We start from the raw sequence: 20,394 nt of genomic DNA, 5'->3' as shown, positions 1-20,394 counted from the left end.
AACATTATTTTTGTATGGGCCTAACGATAATTTCTCCTTGCAAATTTCAAATATAATGTGCCATTTACAGCCTGTGGTCTAGAAATTAAAAACATTGTCAGAATAACTGATTGTGATTGAAAATCAAGGGTTATTCCATCAAATATTAATTTCTTGACTCAGGGGATCTTAAAAAGTATTAAAAGTTAATAAATCAATGTAGAGAAATTATTAAATTTAATATCATTTTGATTTTGCAATGTATGGTTGTATGCTAAAGTTTGCCTGAATTAAATCTGCGAATATCAGGATGCAGTGAAGTTTATGAAATCAATGCTAGATTTGACATCATGCTGCTTTGTTTACTGCAGAAACCAAGGCAAACCATTATTTCTGCAGTTCTATAGGTGCCAACCTGCTGAATTAGCTTGATTTAATATTTTTTTATTCAGTATATGAATAGTTTTAGTTTTGGATTCTTTACCTTAATATTTAGTAAATAAACCATAAGTTAAAATATCGCCAGTGTTTCCAGTTGAAATCCAAACTGGTTATAAGGCCTTAAAATGGATGGAAAGTGTCTTAAAAAAGGAATTAAAAGGTATTGAAAAATATTTCCGTATATACTCTGTAACGCTTCTTAAGCTTAAATATCCTGTTGTCCAAAAAAACGCAGATGATACATGTTTGAAAGTATGGCACATTTGTATTTTACGCCAAAAAAACTCTAAAGAAAAACATTTTATTTAAAATTTCGAAATGTTTTTTTATAGTTTATGAAGTAAAACTGAAATTCTGTTTTACTCAAACTCATAACTATAAATCCAGAGAGACTTAGTTTTGTATTTCCTTCAAAACATCATGCACTCTCAGAAATAAAGATATGAGAGCTGTCACTGTGGCAGTATCTTTTCAAACGGTGCATATTTGTCTCTGAAGGGTCTATAATGGTACCCCAAAGGTACAAGCTACTGATAAGTACATTACTGATAAGTGACATCTCTCATACCTTTATTTCTGAGTGTTCAAAATATAATAAATCTATATATAAATGTTTTGTATTGTAATGCTATTTGTTTGTTTGTTTATACTTATGGTAATGATACAGTCAAGTAAAAAAATAATAATTATACATTTACAGCATTTAATTAATGTTTACACTCGACATTAAGGTTTCATTATTATGTTACTTAATTTGTTTATTAAGATGAATTACTGTAAGTATGAATTATATTTGTAGGTCAGTTGTTAATCATAATTCAAAATTTACTAATGTGTAATTAAAATCCAAGCTTTAGTTAATCCACTGAGAGTTAACATGAATTAACAATAATGACTGTATTTTCATTAACTAATGTTAACTAACATAAACAAATTCTGTATTAAATGTGTTGTTCATGGTTTGTTCCTGTTAGTAAATGCATCAACTAATACAATTATACTGTAAAATGTTACCCAATTAATCATAGATTACAAATCAAATAAATTTTTTCACATAATTTAAATTAATATATGGTGAAAACTAAGTGCTATGTTTTGGTTAAAATTATAACATTAACACTTATTCTAATAACCATAAACTAATTGGAAGGCCAATTAAAAGTACAAAGTATAGCAAGTCAAGCTTTTAATCATGAAGATTTATATCATTGCACATTATCTAATAAACAAACTAATCAAATAATTAATGAATCATACTAACATGCAAATAAATTATTTAATTTTGTGGAAATATTTAATGAAAGTATTTAAAATCAGGCTTTAATTGCCGTTACGAATCTACCTAGCTCATATAATATTTTAAAGTCTTGAAATATGTGTATAGGGGCTGGCAGAAGGACTACAGACGTGACCGAAAGCGAGGTTCAGACATCTATTGCTGGTTTGTCCATAACAACGGGAAAGGCTTTGTTGATGGCAATTACACCAACTATATCCTGCCTCAGCTGGACAGCTTCCTGAACGCACTCTAACAGCGAGAAAGCAATCATCTGTTATTTTATAAGCTATAATAACCAACCAAAAACATGATATTAAAAAAGAAGGTTTTTAATACTATACAAAAAATATATAAAAAACATGAATATGTAGAGCTGTACATGAATCGACTAAATTTTATTAATAAAGAAAGCAATCCAGATTGACAACATTAACAACACTTTACTGTTGAATAATTGGAGTAATTCAGATATTTAATAATATGCAACCATTGTCACTGACAATAAAAAATAACAATGCACAACAACACAATAAAAACCCATTGGTCAATTTGTTCCATTATGTAAATTCTGTCATTTCTGAGTCTTATAATATTATTATCAGCTCTCTGACACAGTAGAGGTGCTCTGCAGATGAAAATGAACATCAGGCTAGTTTGGAGAAATCCTCATATGCAATTCCCTCCACTGTCTTTCCTTTCATTCGACCCTAAAAACAAGACAAAGGACAAGCTTTAGTGGCTCTCGTTTACACAATACAATATTTAGCTTAAAGGGATAGTTCACCCAAAAACGTTTAATTGTCATCGTTTACTCGCCCTTGTTCAAAACCTTTATGTGTTTCTCTTGAACCCAAAAGAAGACACTTTGAAAAATGCAGGAATTTGGTAACCACTGACTACAAAAGTCGTTGTTTTTCCTATTGTGGAAATCAATGGTTACAGGTTTTAGGCTTTCTTTAAAATATATTCTTCAGTGTTCAACAGAATAATGAAACTCACAAAGGTTTGGAACCACTTGAGAGTGAGTAAATATTGAGTCTATTTGTAAAAAAAGGCAAAAGGAACAACTTTCTAATTTGAGTACATTGTAGTCGTGCAAATGTACCCAGAATATTAAAGTTAAGTCTGATTAAAGGTTTTTGGAGACGGATTATTGTTCAGATATTTGGGATTTTCTGAACTGTTCTGGATGACTCACATTTGAGGATTGTACTTATTAGTTAAAACGTTTAAACAGGAATATTGTTTGCAATTTAATATACAGTTGAAGTCAGAATTATTAGCCCCCTTTTATTTATTTTTTTATTTTTTAAATGTTTCCCAAATGATGTTTAACAGAGCAAGAAAATTATCACAGTATGTCTGATAATATTTTTTCTTCTGGAGAAAGTCTTATTTGTTTTATTTCAGCTAGAATAAAAGCAGCTTTAATTAAAAAAAAAAAATCAGTTATTAGAGATGAGTTATTAAAAAAATAATGTTTAGAAATGCGTTCATAAAATCTTCTCTTTTAAACAGAAATTGGGGAAAAAATAATTGGGGGCTAATAATTCAGGGGGGCTAATAATTCTGACAACTGTATGTTTTCCATTTTCAAACCATTTGATAACGTAGTTCATAGCTGATGCAGTTTTTGTTCAGGATTCTCGAAGGGGAAATTTAGAAACAGCAGTTATTTGAAATAGTTTTTTGTTTATATTAAATGTATTTAATGTAGGGGTGAGCAACATTGACAGAAAAAACAAGGTAAAACAACAGTTATGCTATTGCGCAAACATAAAAATCATCCCTATTGTACTCTTAATACTGTAACTCTAATACTTTAAATCAATTTAGAGCATACAGTACTTGTGGAATAACTTTATCCTTATCTTTGTAAACAGACATTAAATAAAAGCTACAAATTTATATTATGATTTCATTGAGGTCTTACAGAAATATTTATACAGTTTCTGAGAACCTACCGAGTCTAAAGTCAGTGTGGCGGAGAATTTGTGCTCATTTATGCCTTCCAGTATGGCCTCTGTGCCCCTATATTGACCATTAAGGATCAAAACTCGTTTACCTGAGACAGAAACATAGATTACATTAAGAATTTCTTTAAATATATATATATATATATATATATATACATAGTATACACAGCATAAATGAGTATACATCCACATATATCCATAATTTACACAGCATTATAACATTTTTGTTATTTACAAGTTATATACAAGTTATTTTAATAAATTAGCTCTGGTATATATACATATATACATATACATACATACACACACACACACACAAATATGTTGTTATTATTATTATTATATAGCATCCTATGAAAAATTTGCATTAAAAAGGCTGGCCACTGTATATACTAGTTGTGTCTCCCATAGGGGGGCAAATATAATATAAATGTGAGTAAACAATCATTTAGCCAAACATATCTTAAAAAAGAAAATAAAAAACTAGTTTATTAAGAGTAATGCAATACCAGGAGCTGGAATGACTGTCTCCACATGACTCTGGTCCAGTTTGAGTTTGTCTCCAGAGTCCACCATCTTCACCACAGCTGTGTATTTACCCTGTAGCTCCTATAAAAATCACACAGATACACACGTTAGCACTGTAAACACATCATTCATTATGCAATTATGTAATTACAGTGCTATAATTACCCGAATGATGGCTTTCTTCTTGTAATACTTCTCTCCGAGTTTCTTTGTTACCACTTTCACTACAATATTTTCTTGAATCCAGTTATCTGATCTTACTGATTTCTTCTTTTGTTCCTCCATCTGGAAAACAAGCAACAGGAAATGTAAACCATTACAAACAAAAAACCTTTGCATAGAAATTCTTTGCATGTGCCATTTGTACTGATGGTGCAATGTTGTTACACAATTTTAGTACATAAATTATACAATGCAAATTTCTTTTCCAGATGCATTTTATAAATGAGCTCGTTCATTTGTGTTGTGTCATTTTTGTATATCTATATGGAAAGCTGACCTGCAGATTTATTTTTCCTTTTTACATTTATTTATTTATATATATATATATATATATATATATATATATATATATATATATATATATATATATATATATATATATATATTTATTTATTTATTTTTTTTACGCAGCACTAAAGGGACATCGTGATGGAAAAATTAGGAGAAAAAATAATATTTTACAAAACTTTTACATTTTTGCATTCCTTTAGGAAACTTGATATTTGCTTTGCAAAACTTTTGCTTTTTGTGAATAAATAATTATAATAATAAAGATTTATAATAATAAATGTATAAAAACAACAATAATAATAGAGATTTATAAAAAATAATAATGATAATAATAGCAGCAAGAGAGATGCTTTATTGTTTAGGTGCAAATACAGTTTCATGGCTAGGAAATTTTCTAAAGTGCAACAGCTAGATCACAACCAATTCGAATAATTTGTGTGACCCATTGTAGTGCATAATATATATATAAAATTATGTCAGATATAGGAGAAAAAACAGCTTAAGATGTCCTCAAAGTGAAATTAATAAAACTAGCAAAAAAAAAACATGCCTCGATGATCTCATCCAGAGCAGATTTCTTTTTCTTGTCCTTAAACTCTCCGCTGAGGGAAGACTCTTTCCTTTTGACAGATGCTGTAGTTTTAAGGGCACTAGGACCTAAAGTGGTGCTGTGGAAGTAAAATGGATGGTTGCTCTTATTAGGTTCTGTTAGATTACAGCTCTTCAACCGTGGCTATTGATACTTCAAAATGCAATTTTAGACTGACGATACCTTGGTTTGGACGGTCCAGCTGCAGCAATCTCGAGGTTAAAAGCCACTTTCTCATCTTCGCTCTTTCGCTGAAGTTCTGTGAATACTGGTTCCTCCTGTGGAAACATGGATATTAAAAACAATCGAAAGGAATGAAAAGAAATGTATTTTTGGTGCGTATATCACACACCGTTGGCTCCCTGCCCTCCCGACCACGGCGAACTTGTTCTTCGATGAACTTGGCGCTCCGTTCTTCATCATCCAAGTCCTGTTTCTTCTTCCTCTCCAGCTCCTCCTGCCTGCGAATCGTCTCTGGATCACGATCAATGTACTGAACATACCAGCCTTTGGGCGTCTCATCCACTTTGCAAAATCCTGTTTACACACACACACACACACACACACACATCTGAATGATCAGAATTTGATACCATTTTAGATGGCTATACTATGTTAATGCAACAGATTTTTTTAAATGGCAAAGCAATGATTGTAGAATGCGTTTTAGGCATATGCTGTCCTCTCGTAAATTTGTCTTTTTTGTGACTATTTGTCTATTTTTGGAAGACTTAAATGAGTTGACTTTGTATCGACTAGCTTCACTTGCTATGGCTATGTCTGAGGGTTTTGGTCACTTTAGATCATCTCACAATCTTGCAAAGTCAGTGAAACAGTAAAACCAAGCACTTTTAGCTTAGCTTAGCATAGATCATTGAATCGGATTAGACCATTAGCACCTGTCAAAAATGACAGAATTATAAATATAAAAAAATTGCAACATGTAATTTTCTGTCAGCCGTAGTACACAACGTAACAACAGAAGAGTTGAGCTTGAAAAAGTAAAATTATCAAAACTCTTTGGTCTTTTTTGATGCTAATGGTCTAATCAGATTCAATGATCTATGCTAAGCTAAGCTAAAAGTGTTCTCACCAGACCTGGAGATGAGTTAAATGGATAGAAAATGGTAAAACAAGGTTGTTTAACTCTAGTTGACTTGTAAAAATTATCCAAAAAGAGTGGATTTGTGTTTTAATACTAAAATAAAGTACAATTTAGATCTCCACTGTAATGTTACACATACAGTACATGGGACACTGCTTTTTTTTAAATACAGTATTTAAGATGCTTGCCTTCTCTCCCAAGCCATTTGGTGAAGTCGGTGAGGGTCTCCCACTGTGTAGCATTCATATGAACGTGTTCTCGATGACTGATGTACTCGTTATACACAATGTTATTGTGAACTCGTTTGGTCCCTGAAAGAACAAACACAAGCCATCTTAGCCTAAACTGACAAAACATGCACAAAATAAAGAAGTTTATATAAATAATAACAATGCAATAACTTACCAAAGCGTCTTCGGAGCAGTTCTAAGAAGTCAGTTTTGAACTCGCTGTAAATTCAGAATTTAGAATTAAACTCTATTTCAATGATAGCTGGATAAATTGATGGATATGGATAAATAGTGTGTTTACTTACTCTGAAAAGTAGCTCAAGAACTGGTTGGGGTTCTCAGAAGCTAACAGCAGCTGTCTCTGATGAGACTCAGACATGCAGTGACATTTAAACCCGTTCTGCAGTCAAGAGAGATCATGTTAGATCGCAATATTTATATAATCAAAGAGAAGTCATAGGCTCTGTTCTTTGTACCTCACTCAAAACATCTTATGTTATGATTATTTGAGACATCACAATTTTTCTTTAAATCATGATAACTGATCTCTGGCTAATTTGTTTCTTCATTGTGAATTAAATTAAAATATCTGGATTAATATCTGAGATTGCCACACATGCTCGTGTTTGTGAAGGACAGATATATTGATCCTCAGCAAGTGTAATAATGACATCTAATTAAAATTGGCAATGTGAGCAAAATGACTAAAAGGAAAGATTTAGCAGCCTAAGAAAAAAGTAGCATATCTGCTGACCTAAAGGCAATTTTGACTGAAATGTATAGCAGAAGTCTTTGATCCACGAAGAACATGTTTAAAAAAATTGCTTGAACTTTTTTTCTTAAAATTAAATAAATATATTTAGACCAATCAATATTTTCCATTCCTAATTTGAATATATTTGTATTTTCTTAAAAGTGGTATTACTCACTTTTACTTTCATATTTTAATTTAATAATTATTTACATTTATTTTAAAAATCTCTCATTTTATTGAGAAATGATCTGTCTCTCTCTTTCTCTCTCTCTCTCTCTCTCTCTCTCTCTATGGGTTTTTAAAAATGCTTAGCAGGTTATTACAAATGGCACAATAGAGTAAATAAATGTATTTAAATTTAAATGACAAAAAGATAAGAGCAAATTTGTTTTATATGTTGATGATTTCCAGTAAAACGGTAAGTAGCTCTCTATTTTGAGATGCAATCAGTAATGCCAAAATTCTTTCTAGATAACATAAGGCTGAGACCTCAAATGTTCTCCTCAAAATGTTGCCAAGGTATGGACCACAGAAACTGATCAAACAAAGCTATTTCTACGTTTTAAAGAGATATTACAGCCCAAAATGAAAAATCTTTAATGTTTAATGTCCCTTCACTTGTTCCACGCCTGTTTGAGTATCTTTTTTCTGTTGAAAACAAAAAACATATTTTAAAGCAAGAAAGAAAACATGCAACCATTGAAATTCATAGTGTTTTTCTACTAACGTTAAGGAAATCTATGGCTAAAGATTTTCAGCTTTCTTCAAAATATCTTTTTTCGTGTTTAACAGAAGAATGAACTGTTAAAGGTTTATAATAGCTTGAGGGTGAGTCAGTAGAGTTATATTTAATTTTGGGGGGAACTATCCCTTTAAGACAGTGGCTAAAATACTGTACATAAAGGCTAAAAGCAGTATTATAAAACCTATAATTAAGGTTTTTAGGTTTAAGAATTTAAGAAAACAAGTTAATAAATAAAATTAGTGTGTCTAAAGAACACGACACAATCACATAAACTTACTTCATCTCTGCATTGTTTCTGACACATCTGACAATACCAGCGGAGCTTCTGAAGGCCTTTGGCTTTGATTCTGTTCGCGATCGCTTTAGGGGTTAAGAAATCCGCTTTCCCCATTTCAAAAACTAAAAAAGATCACAATAAGTACTGTAAAAATAACAACTCTTCCAATGTACAAGTCCTTTCCCTCTTCCTTGCGTTCTGACGCGAATTCCTCGTTTTGAAATATGCGTTTTTCGTCACGGATTGGTGTGTACCTCTGATGCCGCGAGATTACACACTAGTACGCGTTTCTGCGCTTTTATTTGCGCCTGCGCAGACCGGCTGCTCTGACCTTCATTGAAGTGAACATGTTCGCCAGGACCAGCGCGGCGGTGTTCCTCCCACAATGGTAAGAATTTACTCATTTATATTAAAACATGTTTTTGCTGGAATAAGCATTTATCTTGCGTGCATACATAAAGAACTCAAGCTGTTTCTAATTGAGCAGTGAAACGCAGCTGAAGCGGAGCAAGGACGCACTGATCTTTAGGCCGCGCTTTGCTTAACGTTAAGCCTAATGACAGCGCCAGACTTGACATTTACACGTTTTCATAGCTGTAATAACTACTACATATGCATTAAAAACCTTTTTATATGTTTGTTTATTAAGTAGTTGAAATGAAATAAATGCTATCGTGTCAGGAAATGTTAACTGTAGTGGTATGTTGTTTTCCCGTGTCTGCAATGCATTCTGTGTCATTCAATAGAAGTCAAATTTACTGATGCATTATTGTCCTGACTGAGGTATTATATTGTTTATTTGTTGATGAGATTAACACTTATTAATTTTCTTTTGCAGTGGGCAGGTCAGGAACATGGCAACCTTGAAGGACAGTAAGTAAAGTTTTCTTTTGCACTATAAAAGGTCATTTTTATTATCTTTATGTCGGCAGTTTTTGGAAATATTTATGGCTTTCTGTAAATTTTAATAAGCAGTGTATTGATCTAACTTAAATATAATTTAGTAAGAAAAGTCATGACATTTAAAATGATGTATGCATTACGAAAACAAAAAACAATAAAAATGTACACTTACTCTGTCTAATATAAATATTTAAACCTTCAAGATACAATTAAACTACTTTTAAGATACAAATTCGAAAGATCAAGTCTGTAGAGTTGGTTTAAAGGTATAGTTCACCCCAAAATGAAAATTACCTTTTTTTATTCTCCCTCATGTGCCTTTAAATGTTTGCACTGAACACAAAATAAGATGAGAGTTTGAAGAATGCTGGTTGATGGGACCTAATAACTTCCATAGTATGACAAAAATACTATGGAAGCCTACAGTTTCCAGCACCTAGCATTTTTCAAAGCATAATTTTTTTTACGTTCAAAAGAGGAAAGTTGTATAAACTCCCTTTAAAACAAGTACAATAATATAAGTGGGGCTTGGAAATTGGTTAAGTTGATTTTTTTCAGTTGTTCATTTTGGTCAATTTGACCCATCTCATAGGTTTTTGTCTTATTAAATTAAGAAACTTTTGAAAATTGTGCTAAAAAGATGCATTTGTTAAAATAGATGACTTTTTGATAAAATTTGCATTTAGGTTGCTGCTATGTTTTTTTTGTAAAATGCATTAAGAATGAACTTTGTATTTAGCCAAAACGTACAAATTAACTGTCCATTGAAACTGGTGTTGCATTAAACACAAACAAACAAATCTTCAAGTTTAAAATGTATTTTCTTTTATGGTTTTGGACTTTCAAAGGCCTTTAATTTGCCTTCATGAATTCTACATAAACTGTTTGACTGAACTAATTATTTTGCATAACTAAGAGTTCATCAGATTCTGAAGAGTGTTTTGTTTCTTGCCAGTCACCATTCGGTTGAAGTCCATCAAGAACATCCAGAAGATCACCAAGTCCATGAAGATGGTGGCAGCAGCAAAATATTCCAGAGCTGAGAGGTCCCTGAAGCCCGCCCGAGTCTATGGCACCGGCGCATTGGGTATGCAATTAATTTTCCACATTTAAGATTTTTTTCTTTCGAAATGTTTTTATTAAAACACAATTTGCTTCAATGAATCTTCGGATCCTTCAGTTAAGTCATTTAATACATCTTAGGTTATTTGACAAATATAATGCTTCAGGGTTTAACACTAAGGGTTATTTCTACTGGCCCAGTGGTTCAGGTTTGTACTTGCTCTGCCAAAATTTTCACCGGCCCCACCAAAATAAAGAATTTAATATTTTCAATAATTTGTCAAAAACCAAACATAAAACACTTTTTTTTCAGCAAGCCTTTTCTTTAAATAGAACTGACAATAAGGAAAATTACAATTGTTAACATTTTGGAAAAAAAAAATCTATAAAAAAAAAAAATGTTGGCTAGAATTATAGGCTTTAATTGTAGAGAGAAATAACAAATAATAGCAACTTGGTAATATTTCAGCATGCTTTCACTTTCATATTCAACATAAAACACACATTTACTGATAGGAATGACATATTACCCTACTCATAATTCTCTCTTCGTATAGTCTTTATATTTGGCTATCACACAATCATAATTTGTGATTATAGCCTGCTTCATCAGTTCTTTGGATTGTTTTGCTTACTCGCATCAATCGATCCGCTCCAGACTTTGTTTTAATCGATCCGAGACCACCTCATTTAGGTGACCTTGGATCGATTGATTTGGTGCAGATCCGAGCAGGATTCAAATATGCCAAACAAACCACGCTAACTGGGCAAATAAAATGAAAGCACCTCAAGACTGTATTTGCCGGTAATTGACAGTCGCAGCCAAATTAAACTTTATCGTGCTGGTAACGAGCCCGTCTACTGTCCCAAGCGTCTCGCACGCTGGCCCAGGGTCATCGGGCAGTGCTTATTGTCGAGCCCTGTGCTTGTGATTTTTCAGCATGTCATATTTAAGATCAAAACATTTGTTTTAAGAAGAAGTGAAGCTTATTGCAATCACAAAGTATTGTTCACATCCACCATTAATGTCAGATATTCAGAATCACAACAATCCAAGGAATATTATTTCCCGATAATAACCGATTAAACTAATAACTCAGGCTGGGTACTACCAGTCATCTTGATCGGTAGTGTATTTATTAATTTAGTCAAAATTGAATATCTTAGAAATATTTTACAGAGCAAGGAGCAATATAAATATTTGTATAAATATACTTTGTCTTGTGTTACAAAAAGGCTTCTCTCCATTATCATAAATATTTGAAAATAATTAATTTAACACTAGAATTTCAACAATCATCATTTTTATGTCCGTGTTGTCTAGCTCTCTATGAGAAGGCAGAGATCAAAGCTCCGGAAGACAAGAATAAGCATTTGATCATCGGTGTCTCATCTGACCGTGGTCTTTGCGGTGCCATTCACAGCAGTGTGGCCAAAGCCATCAAGAGTGAGATCGGCAAGCTCTCTGGTGCCGGCAAAGAGGTCATGGTTGTCAATATTGGTGACAAACTCAGAGGTCTGCTCTACAGGTAATTTTTTCCTTGGTGTAATTTGGATGAGTTCACATGTGTGTATATATATCATGTTTATTTTTTTATTATACTTTAATTTATTCCTCTCCATCTGTAATCATCAGGACCCATGGCAAACACATCTTGCTCAACTGTAAGGAGGTGGGCCGCAAGCCTCCTACTTTCACCGATGCTTCTATCATTGCCACTGAGCTGCTGAACTCTGGCTATGAGTTCGACCAGGGATCCATTGTATACAACAGATTCAGGTTTGAGACTTTGCACATTGTTACATACTGAATATATATATTTTTTCTTTCTTCTTTGTTTTGATGTGGAATTTTGTTCTCTGCAGGTCTGTGATTTCATACAAGACAGACGAGAAACCTTTGTATTCCATGGACACTGTTGCAAGTTCAGGTATTGTTTTATTGTACATAAATCTTACTTGTGGCAGCATTCTGATTTCATAACAACATATAATACAACATATAAATTGAATCCTGTGATTCTGAGAAGTCTGATTACCTCCCAAAAACTGAATATACACCTGAATAAATGTATTTATGAATGACCATGTATGGCCCAAATGAAGATTTAAAGTTGTAGTCAGTATTTAAATTAAATGTTTACTTAAGCTACGCACATTCTTGCGTTGTGTTTTTTCTAGATCACAACTTTTTAGTGGGAAGTGCCATATGCCCATTTTATGCTTATGCCACATTTATAAATTAGACCCCTGGGGTCTGTTCTTTGTACCTCGCTTAAAATGGTCTAAGATGATTTGGCAGATCCTGGATCTTTTAATCTTGATAACTGATCTCTGGCTAATTGGGTTCATAAAACAAGTTCGCAAATCAGATTAAAATGTCTGGATGAACTGATCTGACATCGCTGCGGGTGTTGTGTAGGACGGATCTATCGATCCTCAATCATGGTCAGCAGTGCAACGATTGGTTGACAGTGTAATGACATCACCTGATTAATATTCAATTATCCATGCGAGCAAAATTATATCTAAATTCTCTGTAAATGGTTTGTTAAATATGATACTTTCCACCTTTGTTGAACCCACACATGAACATTTACTCAAAGAAGAACCCCCAAAATGTCTATACTGCAACAAACCAAACTGTAAATCATATTCTTGTGGAAAGCCCTATTTTTTAATATTATCAGACAACAATTTTTATCTGTAGAGACTTTAAGTGAAAGTTTTTTTTTAAATATGATTCATTCTAAAATTGTAGAATTTTTATCAAAAAGGAACCTTAAACTGTTTTAGATATTTATCTTATATATTATCATTATTATTATAATTTATGTATTTTACCTTGTATATTATTTATTGCTGTTGATGACCTTTTAATTATTAGGACATTTTTATAATTATAGAAAAGTGGTATTTATACAATGCTTATAAATTACTTGATCTGTGTTTTTTTTTTTTTTTTGCCATGACAGTCTTTCTCTCTCTCTCTCTCTCTCTCTCTCTCTCTCTCTCTCTCTCTCTCTCTCTCTCTCTCTCTCCACCTTTGTTGTGGGCTGCAGGCTTTGCACTTTCATGTGTCAGAAGTATTTAGCAATTTATTTAGTTTTAAAATTACATCAGATTTTCTTTACTATAGTAGCCTAGGCCTATTCACATTTCCTAATCAAAATAAGGAATTTCAATTAATTTAGCAAAAAAGCATTTTAAGATTGGTAAAGGCATCTGCAACCTTTGCAATTCACCAGCATATTAGCTTTTTTTACCAATTTTTAACTATTTTACCAAGTGTATATAATCTATAGGTTACTACTGTAAGAAAATATCAGCATTCTGTAAATACATTCAGTAATACCTTTGCTTGAAATGACCCGATCTATTCCTTTTTATATAAAATAAACCTGCTCCCAAACAGGTTTGAGCTACCAGACCTGTTACTATGACAACAACTCTCTTACTATGAGTTTTTGAAGAACGAAAAGATCCTGGATTGTCAAATCATCAATAATCAAATACAGCTAATTGAGTAATCCATGTACGAAGAATGAACCCTTGGTCCTCATTTTGACTTTTTAAAAATTATTTAGATCAATGTTATTGCCATCGAATTCTTATGTAATCTTCAAAAATACTTAATTTTTTTAAAATAGTAATTTAAAATAATTTAAATATTAATTCGAGGTATTTAAAATTAATATATATTTTATAATAATATACAGTATAGGATTGTAGAAATGTATTTTCAAAAAATTGTTTTATTTAAACTTATTCAAAATATACCATTGAGACTTCTCTGGACAGTATTTTTTAAGCTAATTCATTAAACTTATTGTTTGTACTTAAAGTATATGCAAGCAAAGAAATTGCTTTAGTGTTTTTAAAATGAGAACATAAAGTAAAATAATTTTTCCATCATTCATTCAGATGAGTTAATATGTATCCTAATATGCAAAAAGTCAAATACAATGAAGCTGTATTACACTTTTTATTTTGCTTGGAAAAAAAATGCAAATTCATCTTTAACTCGTATGTATACTAATACATAAATAGAAATATAAAAATGGTATTGCTAAAAATCAGTGTATTGATGAAAAATGCAGTGATAGTGTATAATCAAACATTTGTTGTATTTTTATTGTTCAGAGAATATGGGCATCTATGATGACATTGATGCCGATGTGCTGAGAAACTATCAGGAGTTTGCTCTGGTCAACATCATCTACTTTGGGCTGAAAGAGTCCACCACCAGTGAGCAGAGTGCTAGGATGACTGCTATGGACAGTGCTAGCAAGAACGCTTGTGAGTTCTCTTATGACTTAACCCTTTGGGTTTAAAGTACTGGAATGGCTTTATGGCATATGTCCATTGCTGATGTAAATGCTGCTTGTTTGAATATTTAAATGTTTTTTTTTAAATTCATTTTAATTTCTAATTTCACTCTTGTAATTTTTTTCTGTTTATCAGCTGAGATGATCGACAAGCTGACCCTGACCTTTAACCGAACCCGCCAGGCCGTCATCACCAAGGAGCTCATTGAGATCATTTCTGGAGCTGCCGCTTTGTAAGTTGTTTCTCTCAAGTTGTTGCCCTTAGCTTTACCATCATTATAATCCATGCATGCCATGTCTTCTTCTAATTCATTCTTTGAAGTCATGTTCTCAACTTTTTTTTTTTCATTTACTTTCAACTCATTCCTTTTCTTCATATAATTCCTTATCCTTTGTTTTTGTTAACCCACATTAATCCATTTCCATTTTTCCTTTACTAACCGTCCACATTATGCATGCATTCACCATTCACAGGGACTAACGCTTGACTGAGGTAACATACAGCAGACTGCATTGTGTGCTTTAATAGAGAAAATCATAAATAATAGATTTTTGTTGCATGTGTTGGGCTCTTTTAGTTGGGTTTAGTAAAAAGGTAGTGGAGCTTTTATTTGATAGTGACATGTTAGACTTATCATTTGATCTGGGAATTTCATTTTTTACCTTTGAAAGCTTTAAGATGATGCACTATCCGCTTGTTAAGTCGTGACGTATCGGTGACATGGAATATTGGTTCCGTGTCCAAGCCGCTATTCATTTGCATTGAGAAAATATTTGTTTATGACCACTTATTAGTCCTATCACACTTTAAAGTGAATTTTATATAAAATCATGGTGTACACTACAATCTCTGGACTTGCTGCATTATAAACACCAACATTTTACCAATTTATAATAAATTTATCACTTTCTGGATATCAGATATTAGGCATGGATATGTATATATTGCGATCGTGATTTTTGAATGTATTATATCTCTTTGTAAACGTTTATTATTACCATTTGATGAGTCTCCCCATTCAGTCTACTAGAGCGCTTAGACGCGGAAGCCACTTGGCATGATGTCACACTTAACAAGCTGATTGTTCACAATTTCAATTCGAATGTTTCTTGCCTTGTTGTCCGACTGATTTAAGGCTTGTTCACACTCAAACTAAATTAGTCTATTCAAGAAAATAAAAGAAATCTACTTTTTTGTTAAGTTAAATAAAAACATTGTAGTTTAAAATAAAATTAACTTAAAAAATGTAGGTATGACTTTCTCATAATTCAGACTGGTTAAGCTCAGGGTAATAACTTTTACATTATTTACATGCATTAAAAAATGAATGAAGTTTGTATCCTGCAGTTGCAAGCTTATAATTTACACAAAAATGGCAAAGAAGCCAGCTGTCATGTTTCTTAATTTATTTTTACGATATGTATGATCAGAGATAATTCCTCAAGTGAATCCCACTGTGGTTTACGAAACTTACTGTGGTCCAAATGGATACATAACATGTCCTTGTTCGGTCCAGACTGAATCAGATTATTTTTATTTTTTTGCCACTAGTCGGTAGTAAAATGGGCACAACTGCACTGCATTACAAAACCAAACTCTCTTCCAAAGGCCTGAAGACAACGCAGATTAACTGGGCAAACAAGACAGGTTCCGAAATAAAAGTCTAGGGCCCCATTTACACTAATGCGTTTTCATTTTAAAACGCATGCGTTTTGCTACGGTTACGCCATCTGTCCACAATACGCCGGAGTTCTCGAGCACCGAAAACGAAGCGTTTTGAAAACGCTGGAGAGGCCGTATTAATTCTAAAACGCTGCTGCTCCGTTTCAGTGTGGATGAGGAAAAACAAAGACATCTGAAAACGGAAGCTGGACTGCTGAGATTCGCTACCTGATTGGGGCTTTTGTGTCATTACGTATCCTTCCCTTATCCGTCAAGTCCCTATCACATGACTAAAACACATGACTTTAACGCTACAGGAAGACAATACTGTAAACAACATGGGCACAGAAATGGGAGCGTTGTTTGCACTATTGTCTGTTTTAGGCACCATTGTGCAGTTATTCATTTGTTACGTTTAGTAACAATTCAACCTCGTCGTCTGTCCACAAAAATACCTCTCTTGCTTTATTTGCCATCGCGTTTAATGTTCAATCGCCGTTTGTTGACTAACAATAATCAAATGCCGAGCGAGACGCATGCTTTCTGTTTATACTAGAACGCGCATGCCTAGAGTGCGTGAATGGTCACTTGATAAACATTTTTGGTGGCGTAGTGTGGACGGAGATATGTTCAGAGACGCTAGGTGAAACGCTAGTGTGGACGCGGATCGTTTTTGATCTAAAACGCCGTTTTAAAACTAAAACGCACTAGTGTAAATGGGGCCTAGGTGTGAAAGCACCCTAACTCTCTGACAGTAGGTTCCACTTGTGTAGCAATGGAACATCTTATTTACATATATCCATGCGAAATGCGCCAGACAAGAAACACAAGCCCACTTAAAAGTATCTTAGCAAAGTTTGGTCATTGGAATTCATATCATGTAAATGCAAGACCAATAGATCAAAACATGATTTCACCTTATAGAAATATAAAATATGGAGAAATCATCTATTTGAGCAGCGTCACATCTTCCGTTTTTTTCCACCCCTTTTGCAACACTCTGAGTAGATTCGTTTGCAATTGTCATTGTCATTTGGAACAACATTAGGAATTGTCAACAGTTTGGAAAAAACATTCAGTTTCTGTTTGTTTCTGTTACGGTTGTCGTTTATGTAACGACATCAGACCCATGCTAAACAAATGTGTGAAGTTTTTGTTTTATTAGATGTAAACTTTTGTAAGTTTACTCATTCATCAAGCGGTTGAACACAAAATAGGATATTTTGAAGAAAGCTGAAAACCAGCAGCCATTGACTTCCATCGTAGCATAAATAAAATTCTACAGAAGTCAATGGATGGTGGTTATCAACTAAACTCAAACTGGTCTTAAACAAGTGGAGGGAGAGTAAATGATAACATAATTTTTTTTACTTCTAGGTGAACTCTTTAAAAGACACTTATTGAAATGTTTCCACTCTGAACATTTAATTTTAGTGTGAACAAGCCTTTAGAGTGGCCTATTCTCTACATTTTAAGTAGATTAAAATCACTATTGATGACGTTTTACTAACCATCCATTTCTTGTCTCGTTCCAGATAAAGCGGAGCCCTGCAAACGTTCGCTGTGCTTCTGGCGCACTTCAGTCACCCGATGTAGAATTCATAAATATCTATGTGCTCCTGTTTGTACAATATCAGAGAAAGTAAATAAAGCTCTTACAGAGAAACACCATCCCACTTCTGCAGTCCATTTCTAATGTATATCTTCTTTGACGTGCTCTTTTTAAAATAAATAAATGTTTCTTCGACCCCGGCCTTGTTTTCCATTGGAATTGAAGCTCTGCGAACTCTCCTTTGAAGCCACGGCCTCGGCTGCGCTCTGAGGTTATCAATACACGCCGCATTTGAAGAGAAAAGACGTCTGCCAAAACAAAACACCAGGTCAATCCTGCCAATAAAGCCTCGGTGGCGTTTGCGCACTTTGCTTAAAGCAGTATTAAGTTACTCCGAACTGATTCCCGATAAACCCAATTGACTTAACGGCATCCTTATTGTTCTCTCTCATAATTGCCAATCAAAACAAGTTTAGCCTGCTTGTTATCCATTTGAAACTCAAGCCCGGCCAGGCACCGCGGTATCAGATGAAGCCATCGAGCTGCGGTGTTGGGTGTCCGCATCCATGAAAGGGTGAATTTGGGGGTCACTGATTGTAGAAGAGGGTCCGATCTATTAAAGTAATGGACAAGTAGAAAGTTTGACCATATGGGTCACTCATGTATTATTTAATCAGCTGCTGCTGGAGATCAGATTCTGATGGTTATCATCTGAGAACTGATGCACATCACTATACCCAGATACTTTTTATTTTTTATTTTATTTTAATATGTGTAAATTTGAGTTATCGGAGGGAAGATTTAAAATAAAAATAATGGAATAGAAGTAATAATGTTGATTTAAAATAAAAAACTGTTCAGAATAATTATTTTCTGTTTATACTGTGTTGGAAACCTAATCTAAACATGTGATTTAGATTAGTAATCAAGTGTGATTTAGTTTTAAAAATGGTATTTAAATGTTATTTATATATAGTTTTTACCACTACAGTATTTTTGACTAATGTATATTAAGTTATCATATACAAATTATAAATGCACAACTTTTTTCATGAAATAATAGTGAATTGAACTTAATTATTATGAATATTATCATCTATGGTGTGTAAATGAAAAATGTCTGTAAGCAACAATATTTTTTCCCTATTATATTTTATATTAATAATAAATGTGTGTGATAATATTTGTGTGCACATAGGCACACACACAGAAATAGCAATGCAGTTTTACTTTATTAAATATTGTTACTATTAGTATTAATGCCATACTTTAACCTAAAGCAAATCTTCACCAACATTGTTTAATAACAAAAAATACTTATGTAATGTGTAAATCATAAATTAACGTATAAAATGAAAAGCTGTTATATAATAAATCTCATAAATCTTATGCTATTATATAATACTTGCTCATAAGTAGGACCAGCCAGAATCAACTGACTATTTTTGCAGAGAATTTTGTGAAGAAATCTGCAGATTTATTTAGAATGGTTTAAGAAGTAGAACTAAACTAAATATCTAAAATAAAAAAACAACAATTTTTTTTTCCTTTCATTTAATGTTAACTGTGCAAATCCAACTAGATCCACTTACTTGGTAAACAAAGCAATTCTCATAAAACATATCTACTAAAAGACAGAAAATATTACTTTACAAATTTTATTGTACATAAATCATATGAACATTTTAATATTACTGTTATATATAATAATTGAATAAATATAAATTTACACACGCAAATGCATAATGATGGACTAAAAATCTGCAGATTTCTGCGTGTGCAGATCCTCTGTAGCCCGACTCAAGTTGCCACATGGCACTTTTTATTTTATAAATTTCTGAGGTGCACTGATCAAGATTTACAGTAAATTTACAAAGTTAATAACAGTTTATTCAAAGACAACAATGTCAAAAAAGAGAAATAAAATTGAAAACCTTAATCAGGATCATTTCAAATAACACCCCTCTTTTTTGTTTGTGATAAGTTCCTGTTGACTTCTAGAAATAAAAAAGCTATTTTTTTAGATATATATTTATACATCAACTGTATTTTAGAAAGGTGCTATCGTATATCACATTTTTTTTTTGTGTGTGTGTAACTGTTTTTAAACATTAGTAACAATTATTAACATGTTGTAAATATGACTCAGTCCAAAATTGGGGTACATTTTACAGAGGGTACATTTCACAGTAAACTGATTAATTGTTTTAAGTGAAACACTGGAAAATGATTAAATGTATTAGAGAACAATAGATTCTGCTACTAATTGTTGTTTAATTCCCTGTAAATGTTTTAAACCACAAACAGAGTTGACATTTGAAGTGAAGTGAGCCATTTATAAGTATAGAAGTATAGTTTTTATTCATATTTGAAATTGGCTTTTAGCATGCAAATGCACACACATTTTGAGTGAGGAGCGAGCACACACACACAAGCGCAGTGAGCAGCTATTGCTTCCAGCACCAGGTGA

The 20,394-nt window shown here is 32.7% G+C and overlaps 3 protein-coding genes across 6 annotated transcripts in view; 2 read left to right on the top strand and 1 right to left on the bottom strand.

Moving 5' to 3' along the window:
- Positions 1-2,259, top strand: part of itih2 (inter-alpha-trypsin inhibitor heavy chain 2) — a 28,053-nt gene extending 25,794 nt beyond the window's left edge. The window contains 1 exon segment of the mRNA NM_001327825.1: positions 1,805-2,259. Within this exon segment, the coding sequence (NP_001314754.1) occupies positions 1,805-1,952 (148 nt within the window). The 3' untranslated portion in view covers positions 1,953-2,259.
- Positions 2,068-8,716, bottom strand: kin (Kin17 DNA and RNA binding protein). The gene is given in 11 exon segments (NM_001030086.3): positions 2,068-2,406; positions 3,664-3,764; positions 4,185-4,284; positions 4,369-4,488; positions 5,267-5,384; positions 5,489-5,583; positions 5,658-5,842; positions 6,599-6,721; positions 6,816-6,859; positions 6,946-7,040; positions 8,417-8,716. Coding segments are annotated over 11 exon segments (1,158 nt in total). The 5' UTR covers positions 8,531-8,716; the 3' UTR covers positions 2,068-2,343.
- Positions 8,706-18,124, top strand: atp5f1c (ATP synthase F1 subunit gamma). Of its 4 annotated transcripts, none has more exon segments than NM_001328551.1 (10): positions 8,706-8,804; positions 9,255-9,289; positions 10,275-10,406; positions 11,706-11,910; positions 12,018-12,161; positions 12,248-12,312; positions 14,525-14,680; positions 14,846-14,942; positions 15,184-15,202; positions 17,908-18,124. In NM_001328551.1, coding segments are annotated over 9 exon segments (882 nt in total). In that variant the 5' UTR covers positions 8,706-8,763; the 3' UTR covers positions 15,191-15,202; positions 17,908-18,124.
- Positions 18,125-20,394: the final 2,270 nt, after the last annotated feature.

This window comes from Danio rerio, chromosome 4, assembly GCF_049306965.1.
Source record: "Danio rerio strain Tuebingen ecotype United States chromosome 4, GRCz12tu, whole genome shotgun sequence".
Lineage (NCBI taxonomy): Eukaryota > Metazoa > Chordata > Actinopteri > Cypriniformes > Danionidae > Danio > Danio rerio.
The sequence above is the reverse complement of the archived record's forward strand: the minus strand, read 5'-3'. Positions and strand labels throughout refer to the sequence as shown.